At 45.8% G+C, this 16181-nt stretch overlaps 1 protein-coding gene across 1 annotated transcript in view; it reads left to right on the top strand.

The window, feature by feature from the left end:
• The first annotated feature begins 755 nt into the window (after positions 1-755).
• The window catches only part of RDH13 (retinol dehydrogenase 13), a 22387-nt gene continuing 6961 nt past the window's right edge, over positions 756-16181 (top strand). Inside the window, exons 1-4 of the mRNA XM_004381750.2 lie at positions 756-840; positions 3811-3929; positions 5094-5249; positions 10950-11054. Of these exons, the coding sequence (XP_004381807.1) occupies positions 776-840; positions 3811-3929; positions 5094-5249; positions 10950-11054 (445 nt within the window). The 5' untranslated portion in view covers positions 756-775. The remainder of the gene's footprint in view (positions 841-3810; positions 3930-5093; positions 5250-10949; positions 11055-16181) is intronic.

The raw sequence follows: 16181 nt of genomic DNA, 5'->3' as shown, positions 1-16181 counted from the left end.
GAGCATTGGGAACTGACAACGATCGCGGTGGGGATCAGATATGATAGCTCTCCGGTGGTATGCGGAGCCAGTGTGAGGTCATGCAAGGGACCCAGAAGTCCATGCGACCCAGGCTCTGCTCTTGAACGGCTCCCAGGAGTGACTCTCCCAGGAGTCCTGATCCCCAGGTGCGGACAGGTAAGTGCAGGAGTGTGTGTGATGCGCAATCTAAGAGAGGCAGACGGGCAGAATACAGGCAGGGTGGCTGTATGGGCGTTCTCGGATGGGAAGGCGCCCTTTTGAGACTCAGGCAGGGAGGAAGGCAGGAGCTGGGCTACGGTTGCCGACAGCAGCTGCTATGGAGTCAGTTCTACCTTTGATCTCAGGAAGGCTGCGCTGAAGCTCCAGGGCGTGGGCGGGGCCTCAGGAGCCCTCGTCAGCTCCTCCCACCGCATCCCTTCCTGCCTCAGACGCCCGGAGTCCTCACCCCTAAACCCTCCTCCCTCAGACCCAGGAGTCCAGCCCCCAAGGTCACGGCCCCGCCCGCCGGACTCCTGAAACTACCAATCCCAGCAGTAACTGCGCTCAGGGCCCGTCCCCATAGGTCCCGCCCCTGGAAGGCCCGCCCCCAAGCCGCTCGCCCCGCCCCCTCGCCGATCAGTCCCGGAAACCGCAGGTCCAGGAACTCCTGCGGGGTCACCCTCGTGGATCGCAGGAAAAGAGCGCTTAGTCCCTGGAGCGACCCCCGAGCGCGTCTGCAGGCAGCTCCGCGGCTGCACCCCCGCCGCAGGCCGGCATGAGTCGCTACCTTCTGCCGCTGTCCTTGCTGGGCACGGCGGTGGGTGGCGCCGTGCTGCTCAAGTGAGTACGCGCCGCTGTCCCGGGCGCATTAATGGTGGTCCCGTGTGCAGCGGTAAGGGAGGGAAGGTCCGGTAAAGATCACCAAATCCTCGCGGATTCTGGGATCCTCCAGTTCACCAGATCAACAGAGCTCCCCCAGAATGTGAGGGAGCAAGCCTAGGCGCAGAGAGCGCTGGGCACCGGCTCAAGGTCACCCAGAGGAAGGGAGAGATCTGGACCCTTGTAAACATTTTGGTCTATTTCCTTCCGGACTTTTAATTAATTCAGCAAATATTTATCGAGCACTTTCTCTGTGTCACTTGCTGTCCTGGGTGCAAGGGAAATATATACCATCCAAAGGCTCGTTGTCAGACATTTAGTACCAAATGAAGTTGTCCAACTCAGTATACCAAGAGATCCTATTGAGTAACATATACATACACTCTTTTCTTCTTTCTGTCCTTCCTTCCTTTTCTTTCTCTCCTCTCTTCCTCCATCCCTCCTTCTGTCCCTCCCTTCCTTCTTTTCTTGAGCAATTTGGGATTGTATTGAATATACAGAATAACCCAAAAACCAAACCCACTGCCATCTAGTAGATTCCAATTCATAGCAACCCTATAGGACGGAGTAAAACTGCCCTTTATGAAAGCAGACTGCCACATCTTTGTCCCGCGGAGAGGCTGGTTTGAACCACCAACATTTTGGTTAGCAGCTGAACGCTTTAACCACTGCTCTACCAGGTCTTTTGAATATACAGAATAGTAGCTACTATTTGAAGGAACCCTGGTGGCACAATGGTTAGGTGCTCGGCTGCTAACTGAAAGATTGGCAGTTCGAAGTGATCATGAGGAAAAGACCTGGCCATCTGCTCCACAGAAAGATTACAGCCTAGGAAACCCTATGGGACAGTTCTACTCTGTTCTATAGGGTCACTATGAGCCGGAATCAGCTCCATGGCACACAACAACAGCTACTATTTATTATGCACCTAGGGGAAATGCCTGCCACTTGTTCACACAGCTAGTGAGTGGGAAGCTGAGCTTGGAACCCAAGTGTGTCTAACTAGAGAACTCTCAGTTTTTCCTGCCACTCAGCATTGTATCCTGTTTATTTCCCACCTTTAACTTAGCACTAAGGTGTGAACTGGGTGGTACAAATGGTTAACATGCTCAGCTATTAACCAAAAGGTTGTTAAATCCACCCAGAGGTGCCTCGGAAGAAAGGCCTGGCAGTCTTCCGTAAGATTAACTATTGAAAACTATTGGAGCACGCTTCTGCTCTGACACATGTGGGGCCGTCATGAGTCTGAATCAACTGGACAGCAACTGGTTTTTTAAAAGAGTGAACATCTAATCATGTTCATAAATGTTCTTGCAGAGCATTTCAGAGAATCCGTCCTTATTGGCTGTTGGTTGTTTGTGTTCTTCCTCCCTAGAGACAACACTGCGTGAATAACTCTTGCATATGTACCGCCACCTTTAGGATAAATGTCTAGAAGTGGAATCACTGGGGCAGAAGGCAGGCAGACATTTATAGCTTTTATCATTGTTGGCAGCTGTGGAATTGGTGCCGACTCATGGTGACCCCATGCACAATAGAACAAAACGCTGCCCGGTCCTGCACCATCTGCATGATTGGTTTTAGATGGTTGCGGATCTGACTGCTGTGATCCATAAATTTTTTTTTTTGAATTATTTTTGTTGTTGAGAATATACACCAGTTCAACAATTTCTACACGTACAATTCAGTGACATTAATTACATTCTTCTAGTTGTGCAACCATTCTCATCCTCCTTTTCTAAGTTGTTGCTCCCGCATTAACATACACTTGCTAAGGTTCCCATCTAATCTTTCCAGTTGCTGTTGTCAGTTTGATCCCTTATAGATAGTTCTTAAAAGAGCACAATGCTCAAGGCAGACATTTTTTACTAGTTAAGCTAAAGTACTGTTTGGTTTTAAGAAGACTTCAAGGGATTTTTTTTTTTTTTAGTAGAATTATAATATGAATTTTATTTTTTCCTTTTTTTATTGTACTTTAGGTGAAGGTTTATAGAACAAATAGTTTCTCATTAAACAGTCAGTACACATATTGTTTTATGACATTGGTTAACAACCCCACGACATGTCAACCCTCTCCCTTCTCGACCTTTTTTTTGGTGAAAATATACATAGCCAAAGACACCATTTCAGAAATTTCTACATGCACAATTCAGTGACATCGATTATGTTCTTCCAGTTGTGCTGCTATTCTCACTTTAGATGAAGGTTTACAGAACAAAATAGTTTCTTATTAAACAGTTAGTACACATGTTGCCCTATGACAATGGTTAACAACCCTATGACATGTCAACACTGTCCTTACTCAACCTTGGGTTCCCTATCACTAGCTTTCCTGTCCCCTTCTGCCTTGTCCTTGTCCCTGGACTGTTGTGCCTCATTAGTCCCGTTTTGTTTTATGGAGCTGTCTAATCCCCGGCTGAATGGTGAACCTCGGAAGTGACTTCACCACTGAGCTAAAAGGGTGTCTGGGGGCCATACCCTCGGGGTTTCTCCACTCTCTGTCAGGCCAGTAAATCTGGTCTTTTTTGTGTGTGTTAGAATTTTGTTCTGCATCCTTCTCCAGCTCTGTCCAGAACCCTCTGTTGTGATCCCGGTCAGAGCAGTCAGTGGTGGTAGCCGGGCACCATTAACTGTACTGGACTCAGTCTGTTGGGGGCTGTGGTAGCTGTGGTCCATTAGTCCTTTGGACTGATCTTTTCCTTGTATCCTGTTCTCTTCATTCTGAAGGGATATTTTTGGTTTAAAGTTTAAAGAGTATCTCAGGGCAATAGTTTTGGGGATTCATCCAGCCTCCATCCGTAGGGTTTCACTGGCTGATTTTGGGGGATAGATTGCCAGACCTTTCTTCCTAGTCTTAATCCAATCTGAACAGTGTCCTTATAAAATAGAAGAGACACAGGCAGAATTGACTGTGCCATTTCTCACCTTTAGGGACTATGTCGGTGGTGGGGCCTGTCCCAGCAAGGCCACCATACCTGGGAAGACCGTCATCGTGACAGGCGCCAACACGGGTATCGGGAAACAGACTGCCTTGGAACTGGCCAAAAGAGGTAAAGTCCGAACTGGCTGCCTGCTTTTGCTGCCCGAGGCTTGGGTGTCAATTCAGTAAGGTGGAGGGAGGGTTTGATTTCCTGGGAGATGTTACAGTCATTGGGTTCTTTTGGTTGCAAGTGGTAGAAATCAGACTAACCCTACCTTAAGCCAAAAAGGCCTGTGTACTTGGAATGGGTAGGGAGGGTTCAAGGTCTCAGAGAAAGCTATAGTATGCTCAGAATTTTCTTATTTTGGTTTTTCTATTGTGTTGACCCCACTCTTTCCTACTGCAGTTGGACCTGGTTCGAGTTGGGGGCCGAGTCAGAGGTCAGGGGTTAGGACCTGACTTCAGGCAGTTCCAGACTTAGGTCGCCTCAGCTTAACAATTCTGGTGGAAAGAGATAACCTTTCCCTCCACCCCCGCCCAGTGTCCTTGTATATAAAATTCCAGGGAAGGGTTCTGACTGGCTCCTTTTGGGTCATGTGCCCACACCCTGGAACAATCACTGTGGCCATTCATGCATTCATTCAGGAAATATTTATTGAGCCCTGCCTTCTGCTCAATCCCTGCTTCCTGCTCTCAGTTTTCTAATCCTTTTTTTTTTTTTTTTAATTTTAACAGCTTTATCAAGATGTAATTCACACAGCACACAATTTACCCATTTAAGTGTGCACTTCAGTGGCTCTTAGTATATTCACAGAGTTGTGCAGCCATCATCACATTTTAGAATATTTTCATCATCCTGAAAAGAAACCCACACTCCTCCATTCTCGACGCCCTGCCCTAGGCAACCACTAATCTGCTTCCTGTTTCTATAGATTTCCCTGTTCAGGACGTTTCATCTGAATGGAATCCTGTCGTATGTGACCTTTTGTGACGGGCTTCTTGCGCTCAGCATAATGTTTTAGAGGTTCTTCTACATGGTAGCATGTATCAGTTTTTCATTCCTTTTTATGGATGAGTAATATTCCGTTGTATGTATATACCACATTTTGATTATCCGTTCATCTGTTGACACACATTTGGGTTGTTTCCACCTTTTGGCTATTGTGAATAATGCTGCTGTGAACATTGGCTTACAAGTTTTTTGTGGGATCGTATGTCTTCATTTTTCTTGGGTAGCTACCTGGAGCTTTTTTTCTTTTTTTTTCCTTTCAATTTTCCCTGTGCTGGCTTCCAGGAGGCAACATCATTCTGGCCTGTCGAGACATGGAGAAGTGTGAGGCAGCAGCAAAGGACATTCGTGGGCAGACCCTCAATCACCACGTCAATGCCCGGTACCTGGACTTGTCTTCCCTCAAGTCCGTCCGAGACTTTGCAAGGAAGATCATTGAAGGTAGGAAGGCGAATGCTGGCTTTGTAAGATGGAGGTCTTGGGCAGCTGGCTCCCAAGGCCAGGACTGAGGAGCGAGTTAAACCAAGCAAGTTCTAGTTGACAAACTATAGCCGTGGGCCTAATCCAGTTACCTTGTTGTTGTTTTTTTTTGTCAATTTAAAACAAATTTTAAAGGAATACATAAGTCTTACAACAAACCTAAAACAGAAATAATTTTTTTTACGTCCTTAATTTTTTTAAATGGAGGTGACATTTCATAACATAAAATTAACCATTTTAAAGTATATAAGTCAGTGTCATTTAGTACATTCACAATGTTGTGCAACAACCACCTCTAGTTTGAAAACATTTTCATCATCCCAGAAAGAGACCTCACACCCGTTAGCAGTCACTCCTCATCCCCCCCGCCACCACCAGCCCTTGACAACCACTGATCTACTTTCTGTCTCTATGGATTTGCCTATTCTGGATATTTCCTGTAAATGAAATACAGTATGGGACCTTTTGTGCCTGGCTTCTTTCACTTAGCATAATATTTTCAAGATTCATCTGTGTCGGAGCATGTATCAGAACTTAATTTCTCTTTATGGTTGATAATATATCACATTTTGTTTATCCATTCATCTGTTGATGGTCCCACCATACCAGTTGCCATCTAGTTTATTCTGACTCGTGGTGCCTCCATGTGTGTCAGAGTAGATCTGTGCTTCACAGGGTTATCAATGGCTGATTTGTCAGAAGTAGATGCCAGGCGTTTCTTCTGAGGCAAAGCAGGCAGGCTCTAAGTGGCTAAAAATCTGCTTATCTGGGCTATTTTTTAAACATTTGGATATGTACAAATTTGAGTTTGACACCTCTGGGCTTGTTGGGCTAATGGGCCTCAGTCTGTTATGAAATAAACAACCTGGGGCCAATACACAGAGGCCATCTTTGGCTCATTTATAAGACAGGTAGACAGAGACAATACATGCTATTAGTGGAGGCCTCATAGGGCATAGTACAGAGTATGGGAAACTCCTGCTTTCTTTGCTGAGGAGTTTCTTTCAACAAATCCAAGGATTATGCTGGTAGCTGGTATTTTCAGCAATTCTGCCAAATTGATGACTCACTCTCCTTGCCTCCAGCCAGGTATGCTCAAAACTACTTTTTCGAGTCGGACTCCATTTACCTGATTAAACATTCCGAAAGTACAAAAGGCTGTATAGCAGTTTTCCTGCTATACCTGCCCTTAGCTACCCAGTTAGCTGCCTTCTTCAGAGGTGTTTAATGTTCCAGCTTCTTGTGTATCTTTTTGGAGATGTTTTGTGCATTTTTAAAGCAAACAGGTATCTACATTCCCCCCCTTCACTTTTTCTACAAATGGCAGCCTGCTATCCACACGATGCTGTTCCTTCTCTTCACTTTTCTACTACCACCCTCTCTTGGAGATCATTCCATATTAGTGCCTAAAGAGCTTCCTCATTCTTGTCTTCGGTGACATTGTTTATTCCAGTGTGTGGATCTGGCAGATTGACTTTACTGGTCTTCTATCAGTGGACACTTGGTTTGTTTCTAGCCTTTTGCTGCTATAAGCAGTGCTGCGGTGAATATCCTTGTATCGATATGATTTCTCACATGTGTGGGGATATCCGTTGATCTTTGAGACAGCCTGTTTTCCTTTACCCTTCCCAATACAACAGATGGAAATAGAGCATCTTAGTCATCAAAGTGACATCTTTGCTTTTTAAAACTTTAAAGAGGTATTTTGCAGCCGATTTGCCCAAAGCGGTGTTATTGTTGTTCATTGTCGTTGAGTCGATTCGAACTGATGGCGACCCCGTGTGTGCAGAGTGGAACTGCTCACAGGGTTTTCAAGGCTATGACCTTTTGGATGCAGATAGCCAGACCTTTCTTCCAAGGTGCGTCTGTGTGGGTTGAACTGTCAGTTGTTTGCACCACCCAGCCACATTGCCCAATGCAGTATGTTGTTTGATTTCTTGACTGCTGCATCCATGGACTTACAGCTCTTACCACTAGAGAATTTCCTTGTGTATTTGGTCATGTGTTTGACTCTTAGCTACACTAGATTGTGAGGTCAGTGAGGGTAGGGGCCGAAACTCTATCTTGTTCACCCTGTATTTCCAGTGCCCAATAATAGGTGCTTAGAAAATACTTGAGTGAATAATCAGTAATAGAGTTTTGCCAGGCAAGTACTACTATTATCTCTTTTCAAAAAATGAGGAGCCTGAGTCACAGAGAAGCTATGTGACTTGGCCAGGGTCATACAGCTAGTCAGGGGTAGAGCTGGGATTTGAACCCTTGTCTGTCCAGCTCCAGAGTTTGTGTTCTTTATGCAAGATCTTTGGCACTGGCTTTTACAAGTAGGATTACTGAGTCAAAGGGCATGTACATCTTTAAAGTTTGGATTGTTATTGTTGTTGGTTGTCCTTGGGTCAAGCTGAGTCCGACTCATGGCTACCCCATGTGTGTCAGAGTAGAACTGTGCTCCATAGGGTTTTCAAGGCTATGACCTTTTGGAAGCAAATTTCCAGGACTTTCTTCCAAAGTGCATCTGGGTGGGTTCGAACTGCCAACTTTTCAGCTAGCATTTGAGTGCTTAACCATTTGCACCACCCAGGGACTCCATAACTTATGTTGTTAAGTGCTATGCTACATTCCTTGCTCCACAAATAAATAATGAAATCCTCACTGTTTGTGGATTCCATATTCGTGAATTTTCCTATGTACTAAAATTTATTTGTAATCCCCAAATCAGTACTCGCAGAGCTTTCACAGTCATTTGTGGACATGAAAGAGTGGCGAAAAAGTTGCGTCACCCAACGTGCACGTTCCCAGCTGAGGACGTCCTGCCTTCTTGTTTCGACTCTCATCCCATAAACAAGTGTCCTTTTCCTGATCTGTTTTGTGCTTTTTGCTGGTGATTTTGCTGTTTAAAATGGCCCCCAGGGGAGCAATTAGAGTCACATAACAACGTATGTATAAATTTTTGTATGGGAAAAAATAAAAAAAAAGAAAAGAAAGAAAAACAGTTATCTATATGAGATCAAATTGACAAGAGTAACTCTAAAGCATAGAGAAGTTTAGAGGGCAGTGAGTTTAAATGGTGATGAAATAATTTGGGAAGAGATAGCAAGAATGGCGACACATGTGAAGAATGTAACCCATGTCACTGAATTGTACATGTAGAGGTTGGTGAATAGGGGTATGGATGGCTGTGTACATTTTCACCAGAAACAAAATAAAATGTATATTTAAAAAAGAAAAAAATAATGAAAATAAAATGGCCCTCAAGACCCTGGTCTTGGGGAACATCTAGCTCAATTGGCATAACATAGTTTATAAAGAAAATGTTCTACATTCTACATTGGTGAGTAGCGTCTGAGGTCTTAAAAGCTTGTGAGCAGCCATCTAAGATACTCCACTGGTCTCACCCCATAGGGAGCAAGGGAGAATGAAGAGATCCGAAGACACAAGGCAAAGATTAGTCCGAAGGACTAATGTATCACAACTACCACAGCCTCCACCAGACTGAGTCCAGCACAACTAGATGGTGCTGGGCTACTGCCACCAACTGCTCTGATGGGGATCACATTACAGGGTCCTGGACAGAGCTGGAGAAAAATGTAGAACAAAATTCTAACTCCCAAAAAAAAATCAGACCTACTGGTCTGACAGAGAAACCCTGAGAGTATGGCCCCCAGACACCCTTATAGCTCAGTAACGAAGTCACTCCTGAGGTTCACCCTTCAGCCAAAGATTAGACAGGCCCGTAAAACAAAAGGAGACTAAATGGGCACACCAGCCGAGGGCCAAGGACTAGAAGGCAGGAAGGAACAGGAAAGCTGGTAATGGGGAACCCAAGGTCAAGAAGGGGAGAGTGTTGACATGTCATGGGTTTGGCAACCAGTGTCACAAAACAATATGTGTATTAATTGTTTAGTGAGAAACTAGTTTGCTCTGTAAACCTTCATCTAAAGTACAATAAAAAAAAAAAGAAAAAGAAAGTGGCCCCCAAGTGCAGTGCCCAACTGCCGTCAAGCATTCCTAAGTGCAAGAAGGGAGACTGCGATGTGCCTTGCAGAGAAAATACGTGTGTTAGATACACTTCATTCGGGCATGAGTTACAGTGTTGTTGGCTGTCAGTTCCATGTTTATAAATTAACAATATGTATTTAATAAGGAGTCCCTGTGTGGTGCAAATGATTAGTGCGCTCGGCTGCTAACCTAAAAGTTGTAGGTTTGAGTTCACTCAGAGGTGCCTCAGAAGAAAGACCTAGCTGTCCACTTCCGAAAAATCAGCCACTGAAACCCCTATGGAGCACAGTTCTACTCTGACACACATGGGGTCGCCATGAGTGAGAATTGACTCGACAGCGACTGGTAACTGGGAAGATGTCTTTAAACAGAAACACATAAAACAAAATGTTTTGACCAGAAGCTTGCAGGACCCTAACCCAGGTTAGGGTTTCCCCTAGGAGCAATGGTTCAATATTCGCTAATTCAGTGTTTGTGGTGACTTTATAGAACATAAACCCATTGTTGTTGAGTCGATTCCAACCCAAAGAGACCCTAAAGGACAGAGTAGAACTACCCCATAGGGTTTCCAAGGCTGTAATCTTTACGGAAGCAGACTGTCACATCTTTCTCCTGCAGAGTGGCTGGTGGGTTCAAACCACTGACCTTTCTGTTAGCAGCTGAGTGCTTAACCACTGCACCACCAGGGCTCCCTTATAGAACATAACTGCAGATGAGAATCAACTCTAGAGGCTCCTGCTTATCAGTTGTTAGACACTTAATTTACTATCTCCACTAATCCTGAAAACCACTTTGGGAGGAAGGCACTGTTACTCATCCCATTTTACAGATGAGGAAACTGAGGCTCTGAGAGGGTCACTTGATTGTACAAGTGACATAGCAGGCTTGGGACTCAAACCCAAACAGGGCCCTGGTTCCCACATGTAACCCCCAGTTTGAGGCCCCAAAGCTCCTGCAGCAGACACAGCTTCTTTCCCTTTCTGGAAAAGCTTTCTGAAGTCTAGGTGGGGGTGTTGTGGATTGAATGGTGCCCCCCAAAAGTATGTGTTGTAAATCCTAACCCCTATACCTGTGGTGGAGCCCTGGTGGCACAGTGGTTAAGAGGTTGGCTGCTAACAAAAAGGGTGGCAGTTTGAATCCGCTAGCAGCTTCTTGGAAACCCTATGGGGTAGTTCTACTCTGTCCTGTAGGGTTGCTGTGAGTTGGAATCAACTCCATAGCAATGGGTTTGGTTTTTGTTTTTTATACCTCTGGTTATATCCCATTTGGAAATGGGTTTTCTTTGTTAGGTTAATGAGGCAATATTAGTGTAGAGTATGTCTTGAATCAATCTCTTTTGAGATATAAAAGAGCAGATTAGACAAGGAAGCAAGCAAGCAGAGATGGGGGAAGATAGATGCCACACAAGGAACAGAAGCTGAAAAGAGACAAGGATCTTCCCCTAGAGCCAAGAGAGAGAAAGCGTTACCTAGAGCTGGCGCCCTCAATTCGGACTTCTAGCCTCCTAACAGTGAGATGATAATTTTTGTTTGTTAAAGCCTCCCACTTGTGGTATTTCTGTTATAGCAGCACTAGCTAACTAAGATGGGGGCTTTGTCCTTTGGTGTGGTGCCGATACCTCACACAGGTGTGGAGCTGATGTGTTTGTCCTCACCCATCTTCCAGAGGAGGAGCGAGTGGACATTCTGGTCAATAACGCGGCTGTGATGCGGTGCCCCCACTGGACCACCGAGGATGGCTTTGAAATGCAGTTTGGTGTGAATCACCTGGGTGAGGCCATGGCTGAGGGCTGCGCTGCGGGTGGTTTCAGCCTGGGGTTTGAGTGGGTTCCTCGTGGGTGGGTCACAGGCCCTGGGAGGGCACCCTTTCCCGTTTGCCAAGGCAGCAGGGTCTGCCCCTCAGTGGGCCCCTCGACCAGTTGTCAGGCCTTTGCTGGTTCACTGACCTATCATCGCTTGGACACTCCCTCAGCTGTTTTGTTGCTGCTTCAGTTACTGTTGGTCCTTTGTTCCATTCTCTGTCCATCGTTCAGTCTCAGTCTGTTGGTTCTTCAACCACTCAGAAAATCCTTTGATGTCTCCCTTCGTCAGTCAGTCCTTCACTCAGTCAGTCTGTCCTTCATTCTGTTGGTTGACCTTTTAGTTTCTCTGTCTTTCCTTCAGTCTCTGTCAGTTAGTCCTTTGATCTCTGTCCTTCGCTTTGTCAGTCTGTCCTTCCATCTCTGACAGTCAGTCCTTCATTCTGTCTGTCCTTTAGTCTCTGGCAGTCTGTCCTTAAGTCTGTCACTTAGTCCTTCAGTCTCTGTCAGTCCTTCACTCTGTCAGTTTGTCCTTCAGTCTCAGTGAGTCCCTCACTCTATCAGTCTGTCTTTCCATTTCTGTCAGTCTGTCCTTCAGTCTGTGTCAGTCCTCCACTCTGTCAGTCTGTCCTTCAGTCTCTGTCAGTCCTCCTCTCAGGGAGTCCTTTGGCCTTTCTCTCTCTCAGTCAGTCTCCAGTCGTCAGTCACTGGCCTGGGCTGTGAGGTCCAGGGGGGCCTCCCTGAGGATGTGGCAGCTGACAGAGGTGGAAAGACGAGTTGGCCTCCCTGCTCTGCCCTCGCTGTCACGAGGCCCTGGGACAGGAGCTAGCTTGTGTCCTCGGGGAGCAGCGAGGAGGCCAGTGTGACAGGAGCTGAGTGAGCAGGGGCTATGTGGAGGGAGATGAGGCTGGTGGGCTTGGTGGAGCCTGACCACACAGGGCCTTGGACGCCATGTTGTGAGCTTGGTCTTTATCTTAAGAGCAAAGTAGGGAACAGCTAAGGGTGATGATTGAACAACATAATGAACACAATGTCACCAAACTGTACATGTAAAGATTGTTGAAAGAGCAAAATGTTTTGTTACCTATATATTTACCATACACACACACACAAAGAGTTTAAAAAAAAAAAAAAAAGAGCAAGGTGTGGGGAGGTGTCTCTGAAACGTGTGAAAAGGTGTGTGTGTGTGTGTGTTGTGTGTGTGTGTGTGAGTGAGACAGAGAGAGACATGACCCCCTGCATTGGGGGCTGGAGTGGATACAGGTGACCAGCATAGGGTCCAAGTGCAGAGATGGAACTGGGAGGAGATTCCTGGAGAACCTCCAGCATCAGGGTACATCAAATTCGATTAATCAATATGCTCAGCAATCCCTTATACCCCTATCATGTGCCAGGCCCTTTTTCGGGCAAGTTGTGTACATGATCCCTGCTTCTTGTATTTTTGTCCCATTTCACTGAAGAGGCAATTGAGGTCAGGGTGTTTGTGGCTCAGATGGGAGGAAACAAAGGGAAATCAGGTGGATGCAGACTTGGAGGAAAGAGCAGAGCAGTCTGGGGGGAGGGGTCACGGCCAGCGGGTTGGACAGCAGATCCTCCCTGCAGGAAGGAAAGAGTGGAGACATGAGGTGAGGGTTGATCTTGTTTGGATGCCTGCCCTCCGTACTTCCCGCTCATTCAACAAACATTTACCCTGAAGGTATATGTCTTGAAATGCTGTTTGACTAAATGACAGGGGTTCTCAACTTGGGGACATTTGCCCCCCCAGTGGACATTTGGCAATGTCTGGAGACATTTGTGGCGCAACAGTTAAGTGCTTGGCTGCTAACCAAAAAGGTTGGTGGTTCGAACCCACCCAGCTGCTCTGCGAGAGAAAGACCTGTTGATCTGCTCCCATAAAGATTACAGCCTAGGGAGCCCTATGGGGCTGTTCTACACCATCAAGTGGGATTTCTGTGAGTTGAAATCAACCCGATGGTAGCTAACAACTTAGGGGTGGGAGATGCTACTGCCATCTAGTGGATGGAAGCCAGGGATGCTACTCAACGTCCTACAATGCACAGAACAGCCCCCACCACAGAGAATTATCCAGCCCCAAATGTCCGTAGTGCCAAGGGATGTAAAACTCTACTGTATAAAAATGAAAGCTTTGAAAAAAAGATGCCATCAACAAAACCAGTAGATAAATGATTATTCTGAGCAGAGACACTTGTAATACAGATGATAGTTAAGGGGCAAAAACAAGGCTTCTCAAGCTATTTGGGGGAAGTACTGTTTTGTCTTTTTAAAAAATATCCAAACAGACGTGGACCCATAATTTTGTAAAATATAATAGAAGTTATTAGAGAAGTGAAATAAAAAACAGAGATAAACAAAACACTTGTTATTATCAGCTTTAACAAGCATGTTGTTGTTGGGTGCCATTGAGTTGATTCTGACTCCTAGTGACCCCATATGACAGAGTAGAACTGCCCAATAGGGTTTTCTAGGTTCGAGCCCACCCTAACCGCTTTGTGGGACAAAGATGTGGCAGTCAGCTTCCATTAAGATTGCAGCCTTGGAAACTCTATGGAGTAGTTCTATTCTGTCCTATAGGGTCACTACGAGTTGGAATTGACTCTACAGCAATGAGTTTGGTTTTTGATTTAATCTTTGTAGGAGCAGATCACCAGGTCTTTCTCCCACAGAGCCACTGGGTGGGTTCGAACTGCCAACCTTGCGATTAGCAGCTGAGCCTTTAACCGTTGTGCCACCAGGGCTCCTTAACAAGCATTTGTTGTTGTTTGGTGCCATTGAGTCAGTTCCGACTCATAGGGACCATGTGTACAACAGAATGAAACACTGCCTGGTCCTGCTCCAGCCTCACAATCATTGCTGTGTTTGAGCCTATTAATTGCAGCCACTGTGTCAGTCCATCTCGTTGAGGGTTGTAAAAGTGGTGTGGTGGAGGTGTATGACCTCCTCTAACTTCGCAAGGAGGAAGGAGAATCAAGATCAACAGCCAAAGGCTGATTGCTATGAGGTAGAGGTCAGACATGCCTCTGCCCTCTGCCTTCTTTACCAATTCTGATACCAACTGTCCCTCCCACAGCACTCTCTACTTCTCGTCTGGGTTCAGTAATTCATTGCAATGGCCACACAGAACTCACAGACAATACTTACGATTATGGAGTTTATTAGGGAATTAACAGGTTACAATTTCAGGTTCAGGAATGCTCAGGATACAGTTCTTCCATCAGGACAGGCTCTTCTCAGCCATGCCCACAGGCACGCCTCTCTCTGACCCCTGCCAATAAGCCTCGGCCGGAAGGTGCTCAGCCTTCTAGCTTCATGGGCTAGGACTCCCACCACACTGTCTCCTGCTGATCTCCTGGTTCTGCTGCCTCTGCTGCTGCTGTTTCTCTGCCACTACTTCTGGCCGTCTTGCTGTCTTCAGCGTTACAGCTCTCTCTCTGTCTCCTGGGTCTAGGAGGGTCTTGGCGCAGAGATCCCAGGTCCAAAGGACACGCTCCACTCCTGGCTGTTCTTTCCTGGTGGTGGTGAGATCCTCTCCTTTCCACCTCTGAGGTGGCTCATTTTCAGCCTAGTGAGATGGTAAAACTGACCAATCCCCTTGGTGGGCCACAATTACCTTATTTGCACGATTGAACCCAATCACTTGGGTGGGAGTTACAAGATGATGGCGAGAAAGGCCACACAAAAGTGATCCATCACACCGCAAGGATCTTCTTCTTCTCTGACCCTTTACTTTACCGAGCATAACACTATCAAATTGCTATAAAAGTTTTAGAATATTTACTTTTAATTATCTGTAGACTTACCTTGTTGGGGAGCTGTAGCAAATGACATCGTTTCTTAGAGTTGAGGTTGGATCATTCTTTGTTGTGGGGGTTGTCCTGTGCGTGGTAGGATGTTGAACAGCATCCTTAGTTTCTACCCACAAGGATCAATTAGATGGCAGCTAACAACAACAACGAGATACCAATAGCACCCCCAACCCCCCCCTTTCCAGTGGTGAGAATCAAAAAAAGCCTCTGGACATGACCAAACGTCTTCTGGAAGGCAAGATCGTTCCCGGTTAAAAACCTGTTATTGGGAAGGTTGTCTTAGTTCTCTAGTGCTACTATAACAGAAATACCACAAGTGGATGGGTTTAACAAATAGAAATTTATTTTCTCATAGTTTAGGAGGCTGGAAGTCCAAATACAGGGCACTGGCTTTAGCGGAAGGCTTTCTCTATGGGCTCTGGGGGAAGGTCCTTGTCTCTTTTGAGCTTCTGCTCCTTGACAATCTTCATGTGGCTTGGCATTTATCTTCCCCATCTCTGCTTCCTTGCTTCCTTGTGTAATCTGCTCTTCTATATCTCAAAAGTGATTAAGACACACCCTATACTAATAGTGCCTCATGAACAACAAAAAACCATTCCCAAATGGGGTTATAACCAGAGGTATTTGTTGTTGTTGTTGTTAGGTGCCCTCTAGTCCTTTCTGACTCATAGCAACCCCATGTACAACAGAATGGAACACTGCCTGGTCCTGCGCCATCCTCACAATCATTGTTACGTTGGAGCCCATTGTTGCAGCCACTGTATCAAATCTATGTCATTGATGGTCTTTCTCTTTTTCACTGATCCTCTACTTTAACCAAGCATGACGTCCTTCTCCAGGGACTGGTCCCTCCTGATAACATGTCTAAAGTATAAGATGAAGTCTTGCCATCCTCCCTTCTGAGGAGCATCCTGGCTGTACTTCTTCCATGACAGACTTGTTCGTTCTGGCAGCCCATAGTATATTCAATATTCTTCCCCAACACCATAATTCAGATGCATCAGTTCTTCTTCTGTCTTCCTTATTCATTGTGCAGCTTTTGCATGCCTATGAGGTGATTGAAAATACTATCACTTGGGTCAGGCGCACCTTAGTCCTCAAGGTGACGTCTTTGCTTTTCATCACTTTAAAGAGGTCTTTTCCCGCTCCTAAGAATATATCCTAGAGAAATAAGAGTCGTCACTCGAATAGACATATGCACGCCTATGTTCATGGCAGCATTGTTCACAATAGCAAAACGATGGAAACAACCTAGATGCCCATCAACAGATGAAT

The sequence above is a fragment of the Trichechus manatus genome, unplaced genomic scaffold (assembly GCF_000243295.1).
Source record: "Trichechus manatus latirostris isolate Lorelei unplaced genomic scaffold, TriManLat1.0 scaffold00087, whole genome shotgun sequence".
NCBI classification, from domain to species: Eukaryota; Metazoa; Chordata; class Mammalia; order Sirenia; family Trichechidae; genus Trichechus; species Trichechus manatus.
The sequence above is the reverse complement of the archived record's forward strand: the minus strand, read 5'-3'. Positions and strand labels throughout refer to the sequence as shown.